The 18,369-nt window shown below is 47.7% G+C and overlaps 1 protein-coding gene across 1 annotated transcript in view; it reads right to left on the bottom strand.

Moving 5' to 3' along the window:
* Positions 1-250: 250 nt before the first annotated feature.
* The window catches only part of CHSY1 (chondroitin sulfate synthase 1), a 70,875-nt gene continuing 52,756 nt past the window's right edge, over positions 251-18,369 (bottom strand). The window contains exon 3 of the mRNA XM_040342318.1: positions 251-2,082. Coding sequence (XP_040198252.1) covers positions 490-2,082 — 1,593 coding nt within the window. The 3' untranslated portion in view covers positions 251-489. The remainder of the gene's footprint in view (positions 2,083-18,369) is intronic.

Raw genomic sequence — 18,369 nt, 5'->3', positions numbered from 1 at the left:
CACTGTATCAACTGTCATAATTATGAATGCTTGTAACTAATGCGATTTGTTCAGAAAATAAAAACAACTAAAACCGATGGATTGATATTGGGGGGGCAAACACACAGGAGATATCCCAGGTACAGTGCAGGGTCTACTGGCCATACTCACTATGTTGCAGAAGAGGGGTTGGGGTAGGACAGAAAAAAACGAGACATCATGGAATGTGACAAACAGGGAACTGTACATAAAAAAGCTTCAAGTTGTTGTATTGCAATGTGTGAAAGGCAAATACTGATCACATTTCTTTTTGTTCAAAAGTTCATTTGGGAGCAGAGAGCCTCATAAGAAAAAAAAATAAAAAAAAAAAACCTTAACTATGGTTTCCTTAGCTACTTAAAAATAACAAAAACCAAAAAAAAAAAAAAAAAAAGTTTTAAAAAACAAAAACCAAAAAAATAAATTAGATGGCTATGAAAAGGTTCATTGTGGGCCAGCTATGCTGGCTTATCAGGCTGTCCTCACAGTATCATTTTTGTGAGTAGTTTTGCCAAATGCTGGGTCATTTTTTTCAAGCCATAGTTCTGCCAGTCTCTGGGTGGAACCGTACGTTGATGCTTTGGATCCCAAACACATCTTGTATTGCTTAGGATCGAGATTTGGGTCGCAAAACACCGGATGGTGTACGTGGACCACGCCAACCTCCTGGCTTCTAAAAGTCTTCAAACCTGCTTGTACTACTTTATTAAAAAGGTCTACGTCCTCCAGTCCCCATCCCTGTATAGAAACGTCAAATCCTCCGGCACGAAGGAGGTCTCCTTTATGAACACAAGTAATACCAAAGCCATAGTTCCTCCACAATCCAGTTTTTTGTGTAAATGCATAATGATTGTCGCTGGGAACCTTCCCGGCATAAACAATCTTGGGATCATATTGGCTGAAGATAATGGGAAAGTACGTTTGTTGTCCCAAGACAGTGTTGGCTCTACAACGCTGAAGAAACTCCGTGGTGAACACCAAATCCACATCGCAAAAGAAAAGCAAAGAATCGTTGCTAAACTGAGAAGATCCAACTTCCAGGGCCAAGGCTCTAGAAAACTCCCCAGTCACCGGCAAGATTTGCATGTCCGCCTTTGGATATTTACCGCGATAATCTCTCATGAGTTCGACTTGTTTCTCCTTGTCGGGATTGGAGTTGGAATTGAACAGCAAAACCACGAGCTTCACGTTTTGGTTGGTAAGGAGGCAAGTCTTTTCAAAATTGGCCATGAACCTGCTGAACATTTCGAAGCGCCCAAATAATGGAACCAGAATGTTGACCTTCTGGTCTTTGGGCTCCTTGTGTTCCGTCTTCGAAGAGGTGAGTTGGAAAGAGACAAACATCTTAAGGGAATTGGAAAGGAAAGACAAGGAGCCGGAATCTTGGTTTATTCTATTCGCCAGCTCTTTAGCGTCGATCTCTTCATGCTCCTTGAACTGAAGCTTACTGAAAGTTTGTTGGAGGTAGGCATGTCTCCTCACAGGAACGGTCATTTTCTTGCCCTTGTGCTTTTTGTAGAGCAGGAGCAGATCTAAAACATATTCTGCGCCGTAGAGCGGGTTCAGCCTACGGTAGCCATACTGGATCTCCTTAAAGTCAATAATACGGCCTCTGGTTTTGGCATTCGCATTTATCATTTCCATGACCTGCATCACTATATCATCTAGCGCTACTTTTTGTGAAGCATCCATTCCTCGTCTTGGGGGCTGCCCATCGGCCGCTGAAAACAAATACTTGCCAGTGAGAAACTCCCATTCCAAAATCTCCTCCCGTTGGCGTGGCTGGTACCTCATAAAAGACGGAGCTATTCCGAGCTGGAAATCGTCTTTGTGGACCTCGGTGTTGCTGTATTTGCTCATCAACACGATTTCCCGGTGAAGCTGGATTGTGCGGTAACGTAGTTCTGCTATTTTGCGGCTCAGCATGTAGCTGTGCAGTCGATACTGGTATGGTGGATTCTTATTGGGATGTAGAGTGATGGCTCTGTGGATCTTGCTGTTGTGCAGGTCCTGAATATACCCCTTCTTGTTCTGCTCATAGTTTTCATAAAACAGCTGCTGCATCTGAAAAGAAATAATAAAAAAAAGTCAGTTCCAGACATGCTTTGCAAAGCTTATATGTACATACAATATGCAGGGCTCAATTTCTAGTCCTGAGATGCTAGGCCTCAAGGGTTACTCTCTGTCAGTTGCCCCGCCCAACCCCTGCCCCTAAATCAGCCCTCAAATCTCATGAAATTACACTTTAAGAATTTATGCAATTAAGTAGGGTTGTCCCGATACCACTTTTTTGAGACCGAGTACAAGTACCGATACTTTTTTTTTAATGTCATGTGACAGTATTTTATTTTTTATTACAATTATTTTTTTTTTTAACAGTGATTTTTTTTTTTAGGGGGGGAGTGGATTGTGAGTGTGTTTTGTTTTTTGTTATTTCAATTTTATTTTTTAATCAGCCCTGTTGGGGGTCCTTGGAGAGATATCAGGGGTCTTAACAGACCTCTGACATCTCCCTTTCAAGACATAGAAAGGGACTAAGGACACAGATTCCCCAGTCCCTTTCTCAGCAGGCTCAGCTAAAATGAACAGAGAGAAGCTCCTCTCCATTCATAAACTGAAGCATTGTAAACACAGGTTACGATGCTCACTTATGTGAATGGACAGAAGGCAGCACGAGGGGAGAAGACAGGACGGGGGGAGAAGACAGCACGGAGAAGACTTGCAACTCCCCTGACGCACCGATCACCCTGACTGCCCAGGTATCGGGTGAAGTATCGGAGCATTTCCCCGAGTACAAGTACTCGGGGAAATGCTTGGTATCGGTACCGATACTAGTATCGGTATCGGGACAACCCTACAAATAAGTTACAAAAAAAAGTAACAACTTTATGCATGCCCATCAACGCAGCTTGCCTGTGCCCACCATGCAGCCCGTGTCCCACGGGCAGCCTACCTGTGGAGGGCGAAAAGAGGAGAGCCACCACTGGATGATCAAAGCAGGGAACATCACAGCTTTCGTTTCAATAGCCGTGTCCCTCCACCCCCCCGTCGCACATAAGCCCCTCCCCTTGTCCGGGGAACTTTGATACATGTCACCCGTCCTAGGATTGGACGGGTGACCTGTCTACCAAAGTTCCGGACTATGTGACAGCGCACAGCAGGGGAACACACAGCTATTGACACAAAAGCTGTGATGTTCCCTGCTCTGATCACCCAGTGGCGGCTCTCCTCGCTTCCCATCTGATCGCGGGGCTCGCCACCCCCCGGCAGCCCTCAAAATCCATTCGAAAAATGCGAGCGTGCGTGCGAGGGCTGCAATATGTTAACAGCCTTTCCAATACAGGAAAATAAATGTTTAAAGTGATTCATACAGACCGAAAACATTACATTACTTTGCTATTAATTATATTATGGCTGCTTAATGTGCAGCTTAACACAAACACGGGAAGTCACAGATTGTAGAGTAAAATCTGAATAGATGTGAAACTAGATGACAGATCCATATTATTAAAGCTATATTTATGCTGAATCTAAATTGTTTTGGACAAATGTAGTCCATCTTACTTAATAAAATGTTTTGAAAAAGTATTTTGAACTCGAGCAGGAATGTAAGGAATCCATCTGAGTATGCTTAAAGGGACAACTAAGAAAAAGGGGGAGGGAGGAAAAAAAAATAAGAAAAAATAAAAACCAGACTTGTGCTCAATCTGGTTATGAGGAAGACCAAACGATTAATCAGAGGAATTTATTAAAAAAAAAAAAAAAAAAAACACCCACGGCATATTATAATCGGGCAAGAAGTGGATTTTTGAAGTGGAACTTTACCATAACTTATAATAAAAAAATAAAATAAATAAAAATAAAAAGTTCTTTAGCAAGGAACAAGCCATTCCACATTAAATATTTATACTACCAAAATTGGTGTGCGCTGGTGCGCTGTAAGGCTCGGTTCACACTAGCCCGACGACAAAGTTGCCCGACTTTCAGTGCAATAAGCGTAATATACGCTTATTGCAATATGATCGGTTTGCGCAAAAGTTATAGCGTCAACAAAAGAAAAAAGGATAGATTTATGGCTTTTTTTTTTTTAACTAGTAATATCGATGAGCTGCGATTTTTGTGGAAAACAGATCGGACACTTTTGCCACCATTTTGGGACAGTGACATTTATACAGCAATCAGAGCTAAAAAATGGCCACCGATTACTGTATAAATGTCACTGGCAGGGAAGGAGTTAACACTAGGGGGCAATTAAAGAGTTAAATGTGTGTGGGGTGGGACTGCCTGGTGGAGGAAACCGATAGTTGTCCCCAAGAACACAATGGCTCCTTGGGAGGGATCGAGGGGATTCCCCCCCCCCCCCCCCCCAACAGTGTTGAATCAAGCCAATTCTCTTTCCTGCAACCTGTAGCTGTAGGAAATAAAATTACATCAGTGGTCTGCCTCAAGTATCTGTGCTTCCAGTTCAGCTTTAAATCATTTGGATTTGAAGCGGAGTTCCACCCAGAAATGGAACTTCCGTGGATCAGATTCCTCCTCCCTCCCACTCCTGGGGATAGATTGCTGCACTCTGTCCATCCCCTGTACCCCGTCCTCTGGGAGACACGGGTCCCAGAAGAAAGCAGGGACCATTCAGGACTCGCACATGTGCAGTAGGAAACAGGCTGTGAAGCCGCAAGACTGCTGGCGCCTCCACCCGGAGCCGAGGGACAGGTCGGCTCGGGTGCAGACATCGCGGGCGCCCTGGATAGGAAAGTGTCCTTATATTAAAAGTCAGCAGCTACACAATTTGTAGCAGACTTAAATTTTTATTTTGCCACTTGAGTGCCCAGTGTCACCCATCAATGCACTTCAGTGCAACGTCTGTCACCTCAGTGCCCACCAGTGCCGCCTCATCAGTGTACATCAATGAAGGAGAAGAAATTACCTGTTTGCAAAATTTTATAACAAAATAAAATAAATATTTTTTTTAATTCGGTATTTAACATTTTTTTAACAAAAAATAACTGCGGGGGTGATCAACCACCACCAAAAAGAAAGCTCTATTTGAGGGGGGGATAAAAATGTCATTTGGGTACCGTGTTTTATGACCGCGCAATTGTCATTCAAAAGCGCATCAGCACCGAAAGCTGAAAATTGGTCTGGGCAGGAGGGGGGGGTTTAAAGTGATCAGTAATCAAGTCATTTAATACACAATTTCATCCATATTAAATCCGAGTTATCCAATAATAAAAAGCATTTTGTTACACTTTTTTGTCCTTTTAAAAAACTATAAAGAGTTGATGGGGGAGGGAAAAAAAGGGGGGGGGGGATACAGAGCCTCCAAGACCTGTGAAAGCCTTAAATGCGCTAAAGTTCTCCCCTCCATTACAGGCGGAATGTTTGTGGTCCAGCTGTTGTGGACTTCACTGGCTGCTTTCCAGCAAAGCGACTGAAAGTGTGGGTTGTGTTCTTGAGTTTTAATGAAGACAAACTCCTGCCAGTGAGCGCTCAATGGATTGGTCAATCCGGGGCTCTAATAGAAGACCCGGTTTATAGAAAACTTGGCATCCTGCCTGCGGAGAATCCCATAGGATTTCATCACAGTCAGAGATTGTACTGCAGAGTCAGACTCTAGAGCTTCGCATACTTCAATGAACAAGGCCTCGTGTTCAGCGGGTTATCAATGCATAAGTGCGAGCAATATGTGCTGGATTATTCTAGAGGCCGCTCATTGCTCCTCTCTACCTGGAAATGGACATTCAGATGCCGTTATTCTTTAGAAGCTCATTCTACAAGGTGACTGATATGAGAGGTCACTGCCCCGGGGGTTCACACTCCGCACCCTATAAACAAGCAATCCACAAATCCTGGCCTTATCCAGGTGCCCATTACAAAAGGACAATTATAAGAAAGATCTAAAGTAGCCTCTCAACCCCATCTCAGTGGAAGCATCGGATCACTGGTTGGGGCTCAATCTACCCCCCCAAACTTTTTTGGGCTGGAGTGTGAACCCAAATGCCCACCATGGGGTGTTTGTGATATTTCCTGCTGATAACCTGGGTCGTCATTGATGGTGGCAGTAAAGATATTTGCCAGCACACCATGGAACAACATAAATGGCGTCCAAAACTAATATATTGCATGATCACAACACAAGGAGAGTGCAACGTTTGAGTCACTGCGTCAGGCAATGCAACTGAGCGTCAGGCAATGCAACTGAGCGTCAGGCAATGCAACTGAGCGTCAGGCAATGCAACTGAGTGTCAGGCAATGCAACTGAGCGTCAGGCAATGCAACTGAGCGTCAGGCAATGCAACTGAGCGTCAGGCCTCATTCATTGATGGTGTGCTCCCGACTGGACCCTACGGTACTTGAACATTTAATGGCTTGGATGCTGGAGGTGCCCGATTCACTGGCCCACAAAAGGTTACCCCTTGTTGGGGGGGGGGGGGGGAACAAACATTTTAAACAAAAGGAACACGTTTACAGTCCTTCGGATTGCAGGGGGGCCGGAGTCTGGCCAGCGGAAGTAGAAAAAATGAAATCAGTGGAAGGAATAATGTCCTATTGTTGGTGGGAGTGGAAGGAATACCACCATATAATAGGGTCATGCGATAAATACCACCCCCCAAAGGCCAGACAAAAGGCAAGCAAAAGGTTGCTTCAGGCCCCTGGGCCACAGTTTAGAGAAGGCTCATCTATGTAATGGCTGGATAATACTTTGTTTGGGAGCCGCATATCAGAAAAATCTTAAAGCGGAGCTCCACCCAAAAGGGGAGTTTGGCTTTAAATATAACCACAACCACACCCCCCCCCCCCCCCCCCCCGCTGCCACATTTGACGTGTAATTTTTTTGGGGGGCGTGGCCGATACCTGGTTTTGACAGGAACCCGCTCCCATTTGCGATTGGATCGCCTAGGCCAGGGGTGTCAAACTCCATTTCAGTGCGGGCCGCATCAGCATTATGATTGCCCTCCAAAGGGTTCATTTGTATCTAAGATTAGATGTCTAGCGCATCCCCTTAGATAAGATGTCCAGAGCCCCCCCACCATCAGAAGTAGAGTCCCCCACTCTACCTTACATCACAGTGCACCCCCTTTCCTTATGCTGCTGCTGGGAAGAAGCTGGATGCATTGCTTGAAAGCCGAAAGTAAGGGTCTGGATTGGACCAGATGAGGGCTGAATATCTCCTGCAGCTGCAGGAGAAGTGCGAAAGCCACATGAAATGGCCTGGGGGGCCGGATTCGGCCCGCGGGCCTTGTGTTTGACACCTGTGACCTAGGCTATCCAAGCAGAAGTCCTCCTCTCCCGCTACCTCAAGTCTTCTAGACTGCTGGACCATTCAGCAATTGCAGGATGCGCACCCAGCCGTGAAGACGCAAGCCGTCACAGTTGAGGAGGGAGGAGATCACTGGTGTCCCGCACCCACCTCCATCAACCTCTGGAAGACCCCATTTAAGCATGGCTGATCCAAAGTTTGCCATTACCTGCCATGTAGGTTACATTCATAAGCAAGACCATACGGTTATCGGCTCAGAAACTGAACAGCCTGTGTGCAATCTCCATCACCACCACGTGAAAAATCTACCACATTTGGGAGAAAATTATCACTTTTAGAAGTCTGACTAGCTAGAAAAAAAATTAAATAAATCAAATGTCAGTTTGTGTCCTTAGCATTGCGAGGCCAAGAGTTCAAAACTATTAATTAAAAAGACAAACCTATTACAGCAATACGATTACTGTACACCATATAATTACCGCACTCAAACGTTTATTTATGCAAAGGGTGCCGTAACGGCATACATGTTATAGTCGCATTATGGCACACCCAGATCTCAGGGCCAACTCATCTGGAAAGCTGTTCATCGTGTACCTGAAGCAGGTTGAGTGAAAGGCTTGGCCTCGGCTACACACAGGCGGAAGCAGTGAAAGTATTAGTGTATATAGTTAAAGAGCGAGCACCTGCTCCGTCCTGCCAAAGCCAACAAAAGCTCTTGCAACAAACCATTAGCGGCTTCTAGTATTGAGTTTCTTCGTATATATTGCAAGGCTTTTATTTCCTGAACGGAACACTCCAGGTAACCAACTCATGCCGGAACAGTCGTGTCTTGGCTTATTTTATTCTTAAAGTAAACCTGCTAAGAAATGGAGACTGCCATCGGAAAACCATAGTTCCTTGGCCGTTTTACTCCTCTGCTGGATTCTAATACTAAAAGCTGGCCATGGAAGGAACGAAATTTGGCCAATTTAACAACAGGAACCATACGAATTTCAAATCATCTATGTGCAGGTGGGTTGTACTGAAGTTTAGTGCCATTTACTACTTTTCTTCAGACTTTTAGGGGACCAGACGGCGCCCATCGGGATTCAGAAGGGGGACCAGACGGCGCCTCGCAGACCAGGATTCAGAAGGGGGACCTGGGGGCGCCTCGCCCACCAGCCGCCAGAAGGGGGCGCCCTGGCCCACCAGCCGCCAGAACGGGGAGCGCCTCGCCCACCAGCCGCCAGAACGGGGAGCGCCTCGCCCGCCAGAACGGGGAGCGCCTCGCCCGCCAGCCGCCAGAACGGGGAGCGCCTCGCCCGCCAGCCGCCAGAACGGGGAGCGCCTCGCCCGCCAGCCGCCAGAACGGGGAGCGCCTCGCCCGCCAGAACGGGGAGCGCCTCGCCCGCCAGAACGGGGAGCGCCTCGCCCGCCAGAACGGGGAGCGCCTCGCCCGCCAGAACGGGGAGCGCCTCGCCCGCCAGAACGGGGAGCGCCTCGCCCGCCAGAACGGGGAGCGCCTCGCCCGCCAGAACGGGGAGCGCCTCGCCCGCCAGAACGGGGAGCGCCTCGCCCGCCAGCCGCCAGAACGGGGAGCGCCTCGCCCGCCAGCCGCCAGAACGGGGAGCGCCTCGCCCGCCAGCCGCCAGAACGGGGAGCGCCTCGCCCGCCAGCCGCCAGAACGGGGAGCGCCTCGCCCGCCAGCCGCCAGAACGGGGAGCGCCTCGCCCGCCAGAACGGGGAGCGCCTCGCCCGCCAGAACGGGGAGCGCCTCGCCCGCCAGAACGGGGAGCGCCTCGCCCGCCAGAACGGGGAGCGCCTCGCCCGCCAGAACGGGGAGCGCCTCGCCCGCCAGAACGGGGAGCGCCTCGCCCACCAGCCGCCAGAACGGGGAGCGCCTCGCCCACCAGCCGCCAGAACGGGGAGCGCCTCGCCCACCAGCCGCCAGAACGGGGAGCGCCTCGCCCACCAGCCGCCAGAACGGGGAGCGCCTCGCCCACCAGCCGCCAGAACGGGGAGCGCCTCGCCCACCAGCCGCCAGAACGGGGAGCGCCTCGCCCACCAGCCGCCAGAACGGGGAGCGCCTCGCCCACCAGCCGCCAGAACGGGGAGCGCCTCGCCCACCAGCCGCCAGAACGGGGAGCGCCTCGCCCACCAGCCGCCAGAACGGGGAGCGCCTCGCCCACCAGCCGCCAGAACGGGGAGCGCCTCGCCCACCAGCCGCCAGAACGGGGAGCGCCTCGCCCACCAGCCGCCAGAACGGGGAGCGCCTCGCCCACCAGCCGCCAGAACGGGGAGCGCCTCGCCCACCAGCCGCCAGAACGGGGAGCGCCTCGCCCACCAGCCGCCAGAACGGGGAGCGCCTCGCCCACCAGCCGCCAGAACGGGGAGCGCCTCGCCCACCAGCCGCCAGAACGGGGAGCGCCTCGCCCACCAGCCGCCAGAACGGGGAGCGCCTCGCCCACCAGCCGCCAGAACGGGGAGCGCCTCGCCTCATATCAGAAGAGCAGTGCCCGAGGGGCAGATAAAGCCAAGCAAAGGGACACATTTGTCCCATGGTCTGGAGATCACTGGCCTATTAATGCCAATTGAAATAAAAAGGTTTTGCTTTACCCCTTTTTCTCCCAGACGCATCAAGTTTAAAAAAAAATTAGATAAAATTAATGATGAGCAGAGTTATAAACCGCATCTGTTCCCATTGAGAACTTGGCCATAAATTCTAGCCGTTTTTGTCTGCAACAATGAAGCAATGTAACCCTGTAGTCTATATACAGTGTCTATCATAATCTAAAGGCAACCCAGTCACCCAACCAGTCTGTTAGCTTAAACCTTGTGATAATTGCATTCCAGGGGCTGACAATGTTCTTCGGAACAAGACTGTCTGATTTCACAAGAAACGGTCACTTTCTGGAATACAGACTTCTCCTCCGCTGAAGATACATCTTCCTGCCAATATTAGAAAGAGGAAACGGATGATGTGGCACCGGAGTAAATGAGATGTCACCTAGTCACTTGATCCTGGCACGATGGAACGCAAGCGGCTCTCTGTTCTGAGAATCCCTCTAATGAGCGAGGACTTCAATACACATAATTAGGAGAAGAGTGCCTAGTACTTCTCTTTTTTTTGGAGGCAGAACATTATGCTTATTTGCCCTTCGCCAACCGCAAGTCTTTGCCCACAAGTTTAAATCTAGCAAGTTAACCACTTAAGCTTGGACAGCTGCAGACAAATGACAACGTTGTTGGGGATTGTGGACGTGTGCGTGGCAGCAGAAACACACCAATTCACCAAAACCTCTGCCAGGACACTCCTGTACAGTGAAACACACCGACCAACGCGTCCTGAGGATCCCGTCTACTGCGTCCTGCTGTACTGTTATTCCTAATGCATCACTCGGGATTCTATCTGTACATTAGAGAGTACAATAGAGTCTTGTTCTGGCTGGGTAAACCTTAATTGCTCCACCCTGAGAGACGCTGCCAAGCCAGGTCAGATAAGCAGAACACATGAGTTATTATAAGCAATTAGGAAGTCTAATGCGCAATACAAAAGGTTACAAAGTTCAATGGGAGATTGCCACATATCACAAACCGCTTTTTTTAACCACTTCAGCAACGGAAGATTTTACCCCCTTCAGACCAGGCCTTTTTTTTTCTATTTAGCGCCGTGCTACTTTAACTGGCAATTGCTCAGTCATGCAATACCAATAAAAAAGTAAAATACAAAATAAAATAAACGCTCACTGACCTCACCAGTGACGCTAAAGCCTAGTGTACACGGCTAGTTTTTTGTTCAAGCCAGCAAGCTGAATGAAGAAAACAAAAACCTGGCAGCGCTGTACTAACAATCTGATGTTAGTGCAGTGATCTCCCCCGCTGTTCTATTGTGTTCTGACAGGGGGGACAGCGCATCTGCCAGAACACTTTTTGGTCATACCCCTACGGCGGATCGGCAAGCGGTTAAAGATTGTACATACAGAACAGTTTTATTTTCCGGGGTAAGAATACTTCCTCCCAGAAGCCAGTTATCCTGCCAGCATGTGTTTGGAGTGTGGGAGAAAATCTGAGTCCCCAAAGGAAACCCACACAGACACATGGAACCTCCATACAGGTAGGTAATCATGCTCATTGTACAGGTGCATCTTTAAATATCTAAGGGCCCTTTCATACGGAGCGGATCCGTATTGATCCGCCCCGCGTCCGTCTGCTCAGCAGGGATCATCCGTAAATCCCCGCTGAGCTGTCGGCGGACAGGGCGGTCCCCGCACACTGTGCAGAGACCGCCCTGTCTTTCCTCCGCTCTCCCCTATGGGGAATCGGATGAATACGGACCGTCTGCCCGTTTGTATCCGATGATCCGGACTGAAGAAAATTAGGGTTTTCTTCCGTCCGCAAAAGCGGATCTTTGCGGACGTTAGCGGACTTGTAAAAAACGGACCGTTTGTCCGTACGTGTGAAAGGGCCCTTATACAGTTGGCCACAACAATTTAAAATTAGTTTGATTGCATGTTTAAAGTGGATGTAAACCCTCCATACACCCAGTGAAGTGAACAGCCTCAGATGATACAGAGATGAACCAAATCTCCCTACATAGGTTTTACATGTATATCTGCTGTCTTCACATTTATATACTCTTTAGAAAGTTCCGATTGTTAGGAAGTTTCTCTCCCTGTTTGTTTACACAGCATACAGCCAAGATGGCTAACATTGCTGATTGGAGGAAAGGCGCACACCCCCTCTACTCAGCACACACTCAGAGGTGCTTTGTAACAGGGCCAGCTCCCTGCTAATTTATAGCACCCTCCCCTGACAGAAATTTTAAGCTGCTTATCTGATGGGTCCAAGAATTTGTCAGGAGTTATTAGGTTGAGGAACGGGGCCAGGAGAGAGCTATGGGACTTTGCTCTTTGAAGAGAGATAATTAAAAACACTGCAGATATACGTGCCCAGATCAAAATTCATGAATTGGGTTTACAGCCACTAACTATAGTAACGGCCCTCGGAAAGCACACATATGCACTTACAAGGGACGGGGGATGACATTTATAAAAGGGCAAGTACATCACAGGAAAATACAGAGGAGATGAAAAGCAGAAGGAAACGTTTGTCCATGCAAACAGGAGAGCTGCAGCCAGGCGTCTGGCTGCAATATGGATGGGTTTTTCCTTTATGCGGATGCCCTTTGGATTTATTTTCTAATGGCAACAAACTGCTAGTCAACATTTTAAAGAAATGGAACATTCCTGCAGGATATTAAATAAGTGCATAAAAAAAAAAAAAAAAAAAAAGGGGGGACATCTACAATAAAACAAAAATACAGACAAAAATAAAGGCAAGCCGACTTTTGGGGGTTGTAGGACATTCAGAGAGCGATTTGCAGCTCTGCCTGAACCAATGTTCCTTTCACTGGCTGAGATCACACCAATGCCGTTTTGGCATGGCATTTGGTCATGTGATTGGCACTGGAGGGAACCGGGAGCAGCAGCTTCAAGATAGGCGGATATTTAAAAACAGAGGCTTCCCATTTTTACGAAAAAAAGCAAACAATGAATGTTCCTCCCGTTAAAGCCAAGCACACAAGTTTTTTTTCTGCAAACCCCCCCCCCCCCCCCAAAAAAGTAAGGCAGAGTTTGCAGCTAAAAAATAGACCACCAAGCCCAGGTTCTCACCGAGCTGCGGGAACAAAGCCGTGGGCCGAACTCCCGCATGGCAGTCCCAATTTCGGCCGCGATTTCAGAGAAATCTGTGTAGGTTTCTGCATTTTTCGGATCGTGTCTACGGGGCTTAAGGCTCTGTTCCGTCTGCGAATCAAATCGTGTAGCTGTGAATTGCTACGATTCCAGAAATCGCAGCAAAACACGGGTCATATTTGGAATGCCATCAACTACTTGCCGACCAGCCGCCGCAGTTCTACGGCGGCAGGTCGGCTCCCCTGCGCGAGAGCCCGTAGCTCTACGTCGGCTCTCGCAGCGGCCACTATGGGTGTGTGCACACCACCGCTCATCCCTGACCCGCGTGCCTGTCAGGCGCGATCGCCGCCGGGCACCCGCGATTGCTCGTTACAGAGCGAGGACCAGGAAGCTGTGTGTGTGAACACACAGCTCCCGGTCCTGTCAGGGGAGAAATGCCTGACTGACTGTTCATACAATGTATGAACAGAAGATCAGTCATTTCCCTTATGAGTCCACCCCCCCTACAGTTAGAACACACCCAGGGAACATATTTAAAGCGGGAGTTCACCCATTTAAAAAAAAAAAAAAAATCTCCCCTTAGCTTCCTGCTCGTTCGGTCTAGGGGAATCGGCTATTTATATTAAAATAGGTGCAGTACTTACCCGTTTTCGAGCTGCATCTTCTTCCGTCGCTTCCGGGTATGGGTCTTCGGGAGCCGGCGTTCCTTCTTGAGTGACAGCCTTCCGAGAGGCTTCCGACGGTCGCATCCATCGCGTCACTCGTAGCCGAAAGAAGCCGAACGTCGGTGCGGCTCTATACTGCGCCTGCGCACCGACGTTCGGCTTCTTTCGGAAAATCGTGACGCGATGGATGCAACCGTCGGAAGCCTCTCGGAAACCTGTCAATCAAGAAGGACCGCCCATTCCCGAAGCCCATACCCGGAAGCGACGGAGAGGATGCGTCTCGTAAACGGGTAAGTACTGCACATATTTTTAAATAAATTGCCGATTCCCCTAGTAATAACGAGCAGGAAGCGAAGGGGGAAAAGTGCCCTCTAAGGGTGAACCCCCGCTTTAACCCCTTCCCCGCCCCCTAGTGTTAACCCCTTCCCTGCCAGTGGCATTTTTATAGTAATCTAATGCATTTTTATAGCACTGATCGCTATAAAAATGCCAATGGTCCCAAAAATTTGTCAAGTGTCCGCCATAATGTCGCAGTACTGAAAAAAAAAAAAAAAAAAGACGTAAAACTACCCCCGATTTTGTAAACGCTATAACTTTTGCGCAAACCAATCAATAAACGTTAAATGCGATTTTTTTTACGAAAAATATGTAGAAGAATACGTATCGGCCTAAACTGAGGAAAACAAATTGTTTTTTTTATATATTTTTGAGGATATTATAGCAAAAAATATTTTTTTTCAAAATGGTCGCTCTATTTTTGTTTATAGTGCAAAAACTAAAAACCGCAGAGGTGATCAAATACCACCAAAAGAAAGCTCTATTTGTGAGAGAAAAAAAAAAAAAAAAAGCCAATTTTGTTTGGGAGCCACGTCGCACGACCGCGCAATTGTCAGTTATAGCGACACAGTGCCGAATCGCAAAAAGTGGCCTGGTCTTTGACCAGCAATATGGTTAAGTGGTTAATGGCACCCAAACACGGTTTGTCACGATTGTCGAAAGGTGCCAAAAATCGCAACCCAAACGCTCCTGGCTCTGTGCCAAGATTTGGTACATGAGCTTCTCTGAAGCATTTTTGGGAGAGAGTGTCCTATTCAAATGGTGCAGCGCCAAAAAAAAAAAAAAACACCACATGCACAACCCTTGCTGCAGCAGGTGTGAATGGAGTCTATAAAAAAAAAAAAAAAAAAAACAGAAAATGCACAGGTTACTCTGCAGCGACAATATAGAATCTGAATGGAAAAAGAAACCCATGAATGAAAAGCCCGAAATTCTTCGGAAAGCTTTTCTGAAGCCAAACTACGGGGGCGTAAAATTCCAAAATAGCCAATTTCACAAATATTGGAAGAACAGATAAAAATCACATTTCCTGGGAAAAGTAGACAATGATAGGAAATCTACTCCTAGAGGCACCAATCTAATATTCCAACTATAAAAGTAAAACCTGATTCCAAATAAAAGGAAATAGTTTAAATAGATCATGTCCATTAAATGGGAAGATCTCAGACGACACGTGTCACAGAAGGTCAGACGTAGCAATTGTGCCTTCTGTATAACGGAGTATTTACAGACCCGCGTCTGCCATGTCCTCCTGCATGCCATCTGTTGCCGGCCGCAGTCAGGACCCATGCCCAAGAATAGTTTTTGCATTGCTATGAAAAGGAAAGTTTCCTGTCCAGCGCGGCAGATGGGCCGGAGGTTTCCTGGACAATTCTTCCCCCCCCCCCCCATTCACTTTTCAGTCATCATTTATCTTCTCTGTATTGTGGGACGACCATCTAACCACAACATTCAATCTTCATCCTACAATTAACATTCCACCAGATGGAACGCTCGCTGCTTATCACTAAATATAGAGCCACATTATAAAGATGTATTTAGAGCCCTATGATTTTATCTTACCAACAACACATTTCATTGTGCCGGTTGCAAGACATTCATTCTATTTAAATCTTTCATTAAAAAACACCAGAAGCATACACTACCCAAGCTGTAATTTGATGAAAGTCTTAAAGCGTTACAAAAAAAATAAAATAAAGACAGACACGAGCCAATGGTTCCTGCCCGAGTCCCTGTGCAAAGAGTAAGGCCCCTTTCACACTGGGGCGGGAGGCACGGTGGGGGTATAGCACCGATATACTGTCGGAGTTGCCGCGGGATTCAGCCGCTAGTGGTTGGGTATTGACCCCCGCTAGCGGCCGATAAAGGGTTAATACAGCAGTTTCCCATTGTTTTAAATGGGAAGGGGCGGCATACATACCGCTACTCTCACCGCTCCAAAGATGCTTGCCGGAGATTTTTTTCTCTCCTGCCACCGCATCGCCTCAGAAGAAAGAAGCCGAACGTCGGTGCGCAGGCACCGTATAGAGCAGACTCGCAGTCCGGCTTCTTTCGGCAACTCGTGAAGCGGCCGTATGCGCCAGGGGTAAGCTTTTGTCATAAGTCAATCACTTAGCCTGTGCATAGGAACGCCCACTCCCGCGGGATTCACTACCCGGAAGCTGGGGGGGGGGGGGAGAAGAACAACGGTATGTACTGCAAAAAAAAATAAAAAATCAGCTGTCAATGTCGGAAGTGAGCTCAATGTAATGTTAGAATTTTTTTTTAGGGTGAACCTCCGCTTTATTACTTTAATCTACTGGGGTTTAACAGAAAAATACCAATTAGACACTGGTGATGGTGGTAAAACCGAAACTCAATTTCAGGGTTTTACCGCACGCCAGCCACAAGTGTGAAGAAGCCCTTCGTGTGTCATCTGTGCTGAACTCCCTGGCTTAGCAGGGGCGCACACACTTAATTGCAGTAATCAGCTGCAGTCACCGTCCACATTTGAAGGCCGTTGGTTTGAAATCGGAGGAGCCAGAGGTGGTCTAACACTGCCCCCCCCCCCCCCCCTTGAACAAAACTAGAAAAAGAAGCAAAGACATGTGCCACATATCCCCCCCCCCCCCATCAAAGGCTTTGTATAATGATATCTACAAACATTCAGCGTGTGAGGTTTAGAACTCTTGCCTCCGGGCTCTACTTTATTGTGGACGGATTTCGGCTCCATGCATGTCTGAAGAGAAAGCCGAAAACACTGAAGCATAGACTTCAAGGAGCGAGAACGGAAAGACGGCGCTCGGACTTTCTACAACCTCAACAATGGGCAACCAGCGCCGGTTCCTATATACAAAGGGACACCAGGTCCTAATACAGAGAATTCTCTGTCCATTGGGGTTTATTTAGACTAGAAGGGGAAACATCATTTCCTGGCTTTTCCCAAAAAACTCAAAACACGGCTGGACACGTGTCATTTCACATAGGCTGGTGGTTTCAAGTTTCTATAGGCTACTGTGAAAAAAAAAAAAAACTTGAACAGGATAGAACTGAATAGATGGACGATTGCATGGATTATAGAATAAAAATCCATGCCATCAGTGTCTGCCACCAATGAGAAGCCTTGCAAAGGATACCTTAAATAGCCACCAACAAAAACGAACATCTGATTTGCTTCCTTTTGGTCGATCAAAAACCATACCCTGGGAGTCCAGCTTTAGTGCATATAGTTACAGCTTGGACCAATTTAGGTAGACATGATAATGCCATATATATGTGGGTCACTGTGGAAGAGAAGCATTTTAGTTAATGCCGCTACTACAGAGATAGTCATGGTCTTCTGGCGAGACGTTGACGTCACTCCACCTCGTCAAATTTAGAGAATGCCTTGTATTCATTGAAAATCCTACAAGGCATCCTGTGAACGGTGGCAGTGCCAAGAGGGTAACCCCATGTTCACTATGCAGAAGTGTAGGCACCCTTACACAAGATGCAAAAACTGCGTTGCTCACCACAGAAGTAAATTCGGAACGGAGTGCGTATCGGGCAGATCAAGAGGGATTTCTCTACTTGCAACGTCTTACGATGCAATGAACTTTGGAAACTGTTCCAAAATAAAATAAATAAATGGTAGGCAGATGTAAAGGACTAATCACCTGACTTGCCAATGATTTTCCCTTCAGTTGATCATTCGCACCCATTACCAGACTGCCATGTCAGAGGCTGTATAGATGTAAAGGGTGCCATCTTGGTAGAGGCAGGGCTTTGCTTCCTCATGTCAGAACCTTCAGCAAGGAGAACAGTGAGCAGCACAGTAGTGACACCTCCAAATCTTGTGACGCTAGCAAGTCCGATCACACTGCAGATACACCGCTATGAGGCTGTAGGCACAAGAGTGCCCAGGCACCCACACATACCAGAAAGGAAACTTGTTTCTTGATAGAATTCAAAACAAAAAAAAATATTAGGGGACTGATAAGGCACATTTCTAGATGTCCCCAATAACATAGAAAATCTTCAGGTCTACTTTAAAAAGGGATAACAAAAAGAAAATGTACATGTACTGCACAAAATCTATTTTGCCCAGACAATGTGATTTTATTTCCTGCAACCACCAGGGGATCCGTCCCTACCAAAACACAGATTGCTAGCCGATATTGCAGCTAGCAATAATCACATTAAGAGAAGTACAGTCAAAGATCATTTGGCTGTTCTGCTGTGGACCACAGGAGTGTAGTACGTTCTGCATTTCTGTGACCAGTTTTCAGCAGACAACGGGCTGAAGCCTGCCGACGTCACAGTGCCAGTTCAGGATCGGCCCACATGCCTGGATTGGCACCCCAGCTCAGGCTTTCCACGAGCCACTGTGAGCCTGGGCTGGCCGCTCCCGCCCCCCTCCACAGCCCAGAGCTCGAGTGATTGGCTGCGTTTGATCACT

This window comes from Rana temporaria, chromosome 3 (assembly GCF_905171775.1).
Source record: "Rana temporaria chromosome 3, aRanTem1.1, whole genome shotgun sequence".
In the NCBI taxonomy this organism is placed as follows: Eukaryota; Metazoa; Chordata; class Amphibia; order Anura; family Ranidae; genus Rana; species Rana temporaria.
The sequence above is the reverse complement of the archived record's forward strand: the minus strand, read 5'-3'. Positions and strand labels throughout refer to the sequence as shown.